Raw genomic sequence first — 10,519 nt, forward strand, 5'->3', positions numbered from 1 at the left:
AGAACACAATCTGGAAAAACACATAGGATCCTTATTTTTTTTTATTCCGCACGGACGAAGTCGCGGGCACAAGCTAGTATTACCATAAAAGTCAATCAGTTGCATTTCTTCTTCGTTCACTGCACTTCTGAAACCAACACCATCATAGTTTTTTTCATTTGTTAGTGTCAAACAACTGGCGCGCAAATCGAACTTTTCAATTATAAAAGGGTGTTAACAAATCCGTAACATTATAACAATACGAATAATATCATAGTATCAAATATGGTAGTACATACAACTATGTTATCTTGTCTATTTCAGTTGGACAGCAATTCGCTGTAGCTGGTAGTTCATAATTCATCACGTCGGCGACGCCATTATTGGAATGAAGAGCATTTCATTGCAAGCGTCCGCGCCTCGTTCCAAATTCCAACTCCGCTCTATGTTTTGTCAAAGTTTAACCTGAATCATTCATTCCATCTAATAATTCTGCCACGAATGAAACCCAACTCTAATTATATAATAATTCCGTCTTAACCCAGAATTCAACTGTTCTCACACTTGTATACATATGTATTAGTAATACATATTGTTATCTCTAACATTTTCTTTGACAAAATAGAGACAATAATATGTAGTAATTAAATTGTAACTACAGTCAAAACCAACTGTTATTCATTTACAAGTATACGGTAAGTATTTAAGTTCTTCAAGCGATAATATTTGTTTTATTATTCTTAAGTACAGAGCTCAAAAATAAAACTATAGACAATTTTTTTTTAATTTAAAATTGAGAATGTTGTAACAGAACTTGTATGTAGGCGTTTTGTTACTTCCTAGATTGTTTCCGTATATCTTAGAAGCTGCCATATTGTTACATATGAAAGACATAAATAATGAAGGATTGCCACAGAAACCTTACATTTCTAAGGAACCAAACATTCTACTCACGTTCCACGTAAATTGGTAGGCTTTGACATAAAAAGAAGAAAAACAAAACGGCTCGTTCCATTTGTCACTGTGTACCATCATACTTAGATATTTGATTTGTTGCCCCCGACTGAAGTTGTCAGTGTTATTGATGTGTAGCGAAATTGGAAAGTTGAAACGCACTTATCTGGCAGATTTAGATAGCGGGGTAATTTATAAGGCGGGGGATTCCTCCCCTAAAGTGCGCTCTTGACAGCACGCTAGAGGCCGACGGCTCTGTCGCCTTCAGACATTTTGATGCGTAATGGTTGCGACTCATAAAATAAATGAAAGTCACTAAAAAACAAAAGAAACTCTATGAATTAAACTTATATGTAAACAAAGAGAATTTAAGGGACCAAACCGACCAGATTGCAATTATAAATGTCACTTTATCTGTAAGATATTCAATCAAAATGTCAGTCTTTATATTCAATTATCTTGTCTTTATATTTAATAAGTTGTTTCAATTTTGATAAACGACTCATAATTTACAACCATAACAACACGGATATTTGTAGAATGTTTAGATATTGGTCCATAGCCACACAAGTAGCATTGGACGCGATTCACGTTAAGTCTGCTATTCCAACGATTTTAACAACTTGCAGCGCCATTCTGCCATCGGAACGCAGTGATATTGAGCACTTCTGTTTAGCTGTAGAGCAGACGTCACTTTAACCATATGTACATACTATAAGACTATTGTAATATTATATCGCGTACCAAATACTCAAAAAGAGATGTATATACTTTCTGGCCCCAGACTTTCCTGATAAATCCTCACTTCGATTGGACTCTTGACTTCATCTAGTGGTCTTCCGTAACTTCGATCAGATCAAAGGACCTTATTTTGAAATTTTCTTATTTTTATAAAAAGGTTGCAAACAAGCAAGCTGCCACCTAAATTTGCCGAAATAGTGAAGCGACCGTTATCCATAGACATCCGCAATTGCAGATTGCGTTGTCTAACCTTAATTGGCTGAGGAGGGGACCCACAGAAAGAGGATATTTTCCTTTCCTAGGTTTGAATTCCACTCATCAGCATACACTCATCAGACGAAACGCGGAATTGCTTCCACTTCACGCCTGTCTTCTGTCTGGTCGTGGTATTTCACCGGGCGAGCTGGCTCATTCGTGCAACTGATGTTGTTGCTGCTGGCGTCTACCACTGTGGAACTGTCTATACTGTATCGTTAATTGCCTTGTAGACGTATTGTATCAATCTTCGTCAACACAGTAATAGTTAACTGATGTGTCCACACCGGTTTCTATGTAAATAGATAATTGTGTTTCCTTATTAACGCATTTAAAGCTAAAACATTTAATTAACCCAACCAATAACAAAGACGAGCGATAAGTAATAATGTTATTGATGTTTGATAGCATTTCATCTTAACCATGATGACATCGTATCAATGGAATGGATAGAGACAATAAACCGAATCGATTTAATTAAGATCAATCAATTGTAAGGGCGATGGATCGCGGTGCGGATTTCTAGGAATGCTTCCAATTCCGCTCAGCCAGTCGGCAAGATGAATATTTATGTGCAAAGACCTGTCCGGGATAATTGCTGCTCCCTTGCGATATATTACTGATACTGTTATGGCTTACTGTATTTTTCGATCAGCAATTATTTTCTTCAATATTGCTTTTAAATACTGAATACCCTAATTGATTGGGTGTTTTCTTTTCTACATTGCTTTTTCGTTAAATTTCGTCGTCTTTTGTCCATTATTAACATTTAAATTATTAATACTTTATTATTGTAAACTATAATAATAATGCATGGTACGAACAGCTGCATATATGACAATACAACCATGTAGGTTTGTTTGTTTAATATAAAATTACCGGTTTGTAACATAAACACCGCAGACAAAATATCAAGCGCACGAGGAAGCGTTAAAACTTATTTTCCGCGGCCAACCGCATTTAAGAACTTAAAAATTTCCAGTAGTTTACAACAGTTTATGAGTTCTCTAGCCTGACTCAAAGTTCGCTGCAGCAATGAAAGTGAACAAGTTTATGTTACTTAACCGAATAATTATAGTAACGGACGCTACATGGAACAAGTTTAGTTGCTATTTGTTGTTATAATACAATATTTCAGTACATATTTGGTTTAATAGTTGTTTATCTTAAATTTTATTTTCAGATTACCAACTATGGAATGGAATATTAACTGTCTTAATTTTTTTGTTTCTTAATGCCATATTATACATATGGAAACGGTTAGGATTCAGATCTCATGTGTTTTTAGGCATTTTCTCGTTACATTTGGTATTAATTTTTTCAATGAAGCGCCTACAATTTTAAATATAAACAATTACATATTAGAAATTAAAATAAGTTAAATTATATAGTTTTACAATTTGTTACTAGATGGTGTTATACGCAATTATTATTGTTTAATTGTGATTATCCATAATGGATATGAAGACAGGGGTGTTAACACCATATTAGATCTTTTTTAACAACTGCATGAATTAACAATGTAATTTGTTTGAAGAAAATAAAATTCCAATAAAATATACAGGTTATTAAAGCATATTACAAATTTATACTTAAACAATCAATTAGGAAGCGGGTAATAAAAATTCTCATTAAATATGCGGTGGAGCTTCTGCTACAGACACTGTAAAATTAAATCGTTATTGTATAAATAAATCACGTCTTTATTAAGTAATAAAATGTGGTTGCTTAATTTTATTTTTCAATTTCTACTTTTAGTTAGTCTATTTTTCAGGAGAAGTGATTAAATATATAATGAACATATTATAGGAAGTTTTAAAGTTGCGCGGGGGATGGAGAAATTGGAAAGATAAAGGTTAACGTGGTATGAAAATATTATGCGAAGAGATGGTGGGTATATAAATAAGAAATTAATAACGTTGCATTTAGATGGTTACAAAGGTGGAGGAAGACTGAAAAAGGTATGGATGGATTGTGTGAAAGAGTATATGGTTAAGAAGAGAGTATATTCAGTTATGACGGCTGATAGAGATGCATGGAAGAGTGGTCCATCCTGTGTTGACCCTTCATAGGGACAAACTACTATATTAGGGAGAGCTCACACTCCTGTGTGAACTATTAAAATTTTCAATTAATAATAAAATATTTTATTTTTTATTATTAAGTTCAAAAACATTTTTTTCACTTGTAATAGATGCCAATTGAGAGTATTACAGTTTTTTGTTTTAATTATTTAAATACATATACGTTATTTAGTCCAATTAAGATAAGGTAATTTTTATTCAATTTTTTCAGACTATTTGCGGGTGTTTTAATGCTAGTTTTATATAAAATTATGATTGCACAAGTTCAGAAAGAGGTACAGCAAGGAAGAACTTCTTCACACGTTCAACTGCGCTTTTGACTACGTCTTTTATTATAGGTGCTCCTATTTCTGTTATCAACTCCTTCCAGCTGTGATCAAACAGTTCCAAAACTGGCTTGGCTGTAGACAAGAAAATTGTGCTTTAGTAAATTGTCGAACTAGTTCTCCCAAGATCTTTAAAGATGTTGGAGAATATTTCGTTATTATTTCATTCTATATTTTATAATCTTTTTTTAAAATATAATTTTAAAGTTTAATTCAATTGTTTTTTTATAACACCAGCATGCAACTGTTCAGTATATCAATTCAACTTACCTCTAGTAGCATCTCCACCAAATAGATTTTCAGGCACAAAATAGACTTTGTTGATAAGATCATATGTATAGTCGTAGCCCGTGATCTTCCAATGCTTATCACCCTTTTCGTCCGTGATTGTTGTATATTTAGCATCAATGATTACCCGAACTTTATCTGAATTTTTAAAAGTGTTAAAATAATGACAAATTTAAGAAATTTAAAAAGTAAATATGACAGACCAAATTATATTATACTATAGTATTCTTGTGCAAATAATTAGGCTAATTTTAATATTTTTGAAAGGATTTTAATAATAGTTTCTTTAATTCTGCACAGATGAATTGTTTTAATTACCTGTTTTGATTTCAATGTTTCCTTCACCTTCGGCGGGGATGAAAAGAATTTTCCCCGTCAATTTATAAGTACCCTTAGCGGATAGAGGAGTTTCTAAGTCTACGTGTAAAATTGATTTCGCTTCATCAACTCTGTAAAAATTAATATATTTCATGATATATATATTATTGTGTTTTGCCTTCCAATAAGAGGAGGCACGAACCTAATCTTTTTCAAAATACAAATAGTCTGGTCAGTTTTTAATTTTTCAATTTTACATTTAAATTTAAACATATATTGTATTTCTTAAAATGGACGTTAAGAATAATGATAATAATGAAACTTACTCTACATTTTTAAACTGGCTCTTGCTTAAACCATATATGTTCAAGTCCTTGAAAGTCAGTTTCATTTCATCCTGGTCAGATTTGGCTTCCTGTATGTGCAAGGGTTCACTGGGAGGGATGCCAAGGGCAGGTATGCCCGGCACAATAAAAGGTATCGCCGCCGTAGCACTGGATTTTATGCATTCAACATCATTAAGCTTGCATGGCTTTATAAATGGTGCTGGAAAGATATGAAATGGAAGTTTTTTAAAATATTACATAGCCACCTCAAAATCGTATTAAGAATATTCGCTAATCTGGAATCATCTAATTCATTTTGTTTTCTACTTTTGACTTTTTTTTATTTATAAACTAGCTTTTACCCGCGACTTCGTCCGAGCGGAATAAAAGAAATGCACACAAGATAAAAAAGTTCCTATGTCCGTCTCCTAGTTCTAAGCTACCTCCCCATCAATTTTCAGCTAAATCAGTTCGACCGATCTTGAGTTATAAATAGTGTAACTAACACGACTTTCTTTTATATATATAGAAGCACTAGTAACCGTGGATTTCTGAGACCAAAATTCCCGTTTAAAACATATTTTTATCTCTGTTTTATCAAAGATAATGACAGGGATGACGATATGTTTTATATAGAGATTTTGGTCTCAGAAATGTAACTGAAGTTAGGAATTAAAAATTTAGTTTCATTTACATGGATTACATTTTACGACACTTATAATTGTTATATGATGGTTCAGTTAGATACGTCGTAGAATTATTTAATAACTGTTATTCCTGTTAGGTTGTAATAGTACAAAATTAGACTAACCTGAAGCACCATTAGCTCCCGATAACACAAATGTTAGAAATGCAAATAAATAAGTCTTCATTGTTGTTATGTCTTTACGTTACGAAAATGAAATGAACACTGCTGTAACTTGGATAACATTTGACTATTATATATGATATTTTTGTAAACATGCTTAAGAACTTTTTTTACGAAGTCAGGTTATAACAGCGAAGAATACGATATAAGCGTTGATCCAAAAAAAACTCTCATAACTTAAAAGCATTCATAGCAGGTAGCCTTGCCTGCCTTGCCTTGCCTTTCTATTGAATGCACTTAAATGTCCTCTTATTTGATTCATTCTTAAATTAAATCTTACTAATATTATAAATGCTTAAGTTTAGATGGATGTTTGTTGCAAGGTATCTCCGAAACGGTCCAACGGATCTCGATGAAACTGTCACAGATGTAGAACATAGTCTGGAATCTTATTAAGTTTTTTTTTTATTTCGTGCGTCCAGAGTCGCGGGCGACAGCTAGTAATAAATAAATTGTAAAGTTCATAATACGTCGATCAAAATTATATACTTGATTTATAGTTGTTTTAAAACTTTAATCGCCTATAAATCCAATACATCATTTTGATCGACGTATTATTAACTTCACAATTTATTTATTTTTATTTTCAACTAATAATAAATACAATTTATGTTCATCGCTAACAGACAAAGACTAGTGTCAAATACTACACTTTTGTTTTTGATCACGCCTTGTTGGTAAAATATATATGTATAGTTTGGTTCGTGTTGTTATGTCATCATATTTAATCTCAGTTATATTAAAAAAATACGAAAGTTTAGATGGATGGATGTATAAGCAAGATATTCCAAAACGGCTAAACAGATCTGGATGAAATTAACCATAGATGTAAATGTCTGGAATAGCGCAACTATTATTTTCTTTTTAAATGGGCAATGTCGAGAGTAAAAGCTAGTCTAATATATAAAATTCTCGTGTCACAGTTTTCGTTCCCGTACTCCTCCGAAACGGCTTGACCGATTCTCATGAAATTTTGTGAGCATATTCAGTAGGTCTCAGAATCGGCCAACATCTATTTTTAATTTTTTTTTTTTTAACTGCGCGCGGACGGAGTCGCGGGCGACAGCTAGTTGATATATAATGTTAAGATAAAGAATTTTAAATTAAATTAAATTATTATTTTGATAATAAAGTAAAGTTGCTGTATAATAAAATTACCGTCTTTAAATTCTTAAAGGAAGATAAGATCATTAGGAAATACCTTGTAAATATATCATTATAATTAAATTAATTTTATTCGGTTCCGCTAGAGTTACGGAGATACATATTTTGTTTGATTTAAATTTATGATGAATTATTATAACTTCAATTAAGTATATCAAAACAAAAAGATGCGTAAAGGTCACATTCATGTTTGTTTACTTGTATAACTTTAGACGTTTAAAAGGTGACTTTTAAGGACGAACAGGGGACAAAGGTTTTTTTTGCACTTGATGTTGGCCAGTGAGAGGGTTATCCTTCTCCGAAAAAAAAAAATATACTTGCAAATACTGATTTTTACTTCAATACTAACTTACTTTTTAATATCAACTTTTTACTACATTTTACTTTGCAATATTTTGCAACCGCTTTGTAGTGAATTTATAGTCATAAGAACACACGTATTAAACATATTGTCGTCTCTTTATTTTAAGTACAACGAAAAGGAAGGTAATATATGTCTTTGGACGCAAAAGGTAATTTTAAGTCAATGTTAATAATGTTCAACCTCAAATAGCTATCGCCCGCAACTTCTACCTAAATAGTATCCCATGTGTTATTCCAGACTTTGTTCTACATCTATGCTAAATTTCAATGAGATTCATGTAGCCGTTTTGGAGATACCTTCAAACAGACATCCATCCATCTATCCATCCAAAAGTTTACATTTATAATATTAGTAAGATTTACTTTATTAGTTTAATTCCACTTATGTACAAATACAATATAATCTTCTTAAACTTGTAGAATTTTAAGAACCCTGCACATTGTCTTGATTTAGGTAATTCACAATAACATTTTAATCTGCTACAACTAATGTAAGAAATTCTAATAATTTTATGGGAAGTTTTATAATTACGATTCTAAAGAGCGAACAACTCGCAAGTCAATCGAATACTTTGAGTAGAAGCAGTTGAATTTTGTATGAAACAGATGCACTTGGTATACCAGTGAAGACAGATGATATTCCATTTCAAACCAACATCTCTGGGTTGGGATAAAATATGTACGAGCTATTTTCACATAAATTACGTACTTGTGTACAATTTACGAGAGTTTTGTTATATTGAAATATATTTCATATTGCCTAAATATTTGTAAGATTTTATACCATTATTGGATTAGTCCTGTATACCTTTTATTATTACTATTATTGTTGATATTTTTTAAGTCTGTACGTTCTTTTTGTTGTTTTACTAATTTTTTTATTCAGTTTTGTAATTTTTGCCGTAAGTTTAAGTCTCTCGAGTGACTAAGTGTTTAGTTTAGATATTTATTTAAAGCTTTTATTTTAATGTCATTTACTGCTACTTTAGGGGTTTTTTTTTAATCGGTAATCGGCGCTGTGGTATCCGCCGCAGCATATGCCGAATGAACAAACACCTTTCCTTTTGAATAATAGAATTTCTATTTTTTTTTTCAACAGAATAAATAAAAATGCGCTGAACTGTACTAGTGTGTAATTCCATAAAAATATATCTCCACTTCCGAAACTTATGTTCAAAAATATATAGCACGTATTTAAGAAGGACATCGTATGAGATTACAGTAAATGCGGTATGAGAAAGAGAAATGTACAACTAATCAATTAAAGTGTTTGAGTAAGGCAATTTTAATTAATTAGCAACAAAAACATATAAATGTTTTTATGTATCAAGGGTTCGATAGCTACAATGTATAAATTCAACAGTAACTGGTTTTGAAATAAGAGACCTAAAAAACAACAATATTCTGTTTCGTGATTCATCGGTATTATATAAAAAAAGAACCAAAACCAAAATTTAAATAAAATATTCCACTGATTTTAATTACACTAGATAATACTCGTAATACGGTATATATAAATTAGTAGGATACATATGGCCTAGCAACTCCGGTCTGGCAATTTAGCAGCGTAATAATGAGTCTGTTTTGTTTAGAACTTTGTTTCTTATTTAAATCTTAATTTAATTAAATAACATACCAACTAGCTATCCGAACAAAACATATTGTTTATCAACCGCCTCCCAAAGCAACAAAATTGATGTGAAAATATTCAATTCTTATCCTTATAAACAACTAATTTATTTTATCGGCGTAAAAGAGTCAATTTTTTTTGGACCCATGGAGAATAAGAGTATAATAATATCTTACTAATATTAAAAATGCGAATGTTTGTATGGATGGATGTTTGTTTGAAGGTACCTTCGGAACGCCTCAATAGGTCTTGATGTAATTTCGCTTAGATGTAGAACATAGTCTGGAAGAACACATAAGCTACTTACTACATATTTTTTTTTAATTCCTCGCGGACGGTGTCGCGGTCGACGGCTAGTAATAAATAGTTAAAAGAAAATAACTTTTTTAAAACAAGCCTTTATTATGCTTTCGTTAATTAAAAGAACTAAAAAAAAGACTAACTACTCTACCGTGGTTTATGTCACTTTACGTATATTAAGGATATAAATGGATGGATAGATGAATTAATGGATGGATGTATGTTAGAAAGTATGTCCAGAACGGCTGAACGGGTCATAGTCTGGAAGAACACAGGCTACCAATTAAGTTTTTTTTTTAATCCGCATGGACGGAGTTGCGGGTCGGAGCTAGTATTCATATAAATTTATCGGCATTAATGTTTTTTTTTTAAATTTTAGTTTTATTTTAGTTTGGATAAAATAAAATAATTGTTATATGCAACGAAATCTCGGACATAAACGGAATAAAAAAAAATAGTAGTTTGTCTCCTGCGTTCCAAAAGCAGGACCAGTTTTGTTAAGGTACAATTAGACTACGACATAAATGCCGACATAAATGTCCGACATTATTGTCTATACTGTCCAACGGTACAAGACTAACCCGACAATAATTATCAAGTATTAAATTTAGCAATCAGGGACACTCATGTTTATACAGAGACATTCGATGCATATGCAGAGGCTGCCGTGCTGTATAGTGTTGTAGTGTAATCGTACCTTAACAAAATTATTTATTTGTCCTAAATTATAAAAAATAAAAAAAATGTGCATCAGGTTAAATGAAACATTAATTATAAAAAATAGGAAAAGAAAACTTTGCAAGAACAGTTTCATCAAATTAATTAACATCTTTATAACCCTCATTAAAATTTGTAGTAATTGGAAATTAAAATAAAAGAATAAAAAGTTAAGCATTTTTTTAATTAAAAGGTATATAAGCAAG

General features: G+C 31.6%; 1 protein-coding gene across 1 annotated transcript; it reads right to left on the reverse strand.

Annotated features, from left to right (window-relative positions):
• Window positions 1-4,197: 4,197 nt before the first annotated feature.
• LOC106711484 lies at window positions 4,198-6,179 on the reverse strand. Its single transcript, XM_014503805.2, has 5 exons — window positions 6,083-6,179; window positions 5,272-5,491; window positions 4,946-5,076; window positions 4,610-4,765; window positions 4,198-4,414 (listed from the first exon to the last, which is right to left on the reverse strand). The coding sequence occupies exons 1-5, from the start codon at window positions 6,141-6,143 to the stop codon at window positions 4,263-4,265; spliced, it is 720 nt and encodes a 239-aa protein (XP_014359291.2). The 5' UTR covers window positions 6,144-6,179; the 3' UTR covers window positions 4,198-4,262.
• Window positions 6,180-10,519: the final 4,340 nt, after the last annotated feature.

This window comes from Papilio machaon, chromosome 11 (assembly GCF_912999745.1).
Source record: "Papilio machaon chromosome 11, ilPapMach1.1, whole genome shotgun sequence".
Lineage (NCBI taxonomy): Eukaryota > Metazoa > Arthropoda > Insecta > Lepidoptera > Papilionidae > Papilio > Papilio machaon.

Excerpts from the sequence above, each read along its gene's own strand:
- LOC106711484 (XM_014503805.2), bottom strand. The coding sequence starts at position 6,143 with ATGAAGACTTATTTATTTGCATTTCTAACATTTGTGTTATCGGGAGCT. Across the intron at positions 5,492-6,082 it reads GGGAGCTAATGGTGCTTCAG|CACCATTTATAAAGCCATGC; the intron begins GTTAGTCTAATT and ends ATATCTTTCCAG. Across the intron at positions 5,077-5,271 it reads AGCCAGTTTAAAAATGTAGA|AGTTGATGAAGCGAAATCAA; the intron begins GTAAGTTTCATT and ends TAATTTTTACAG.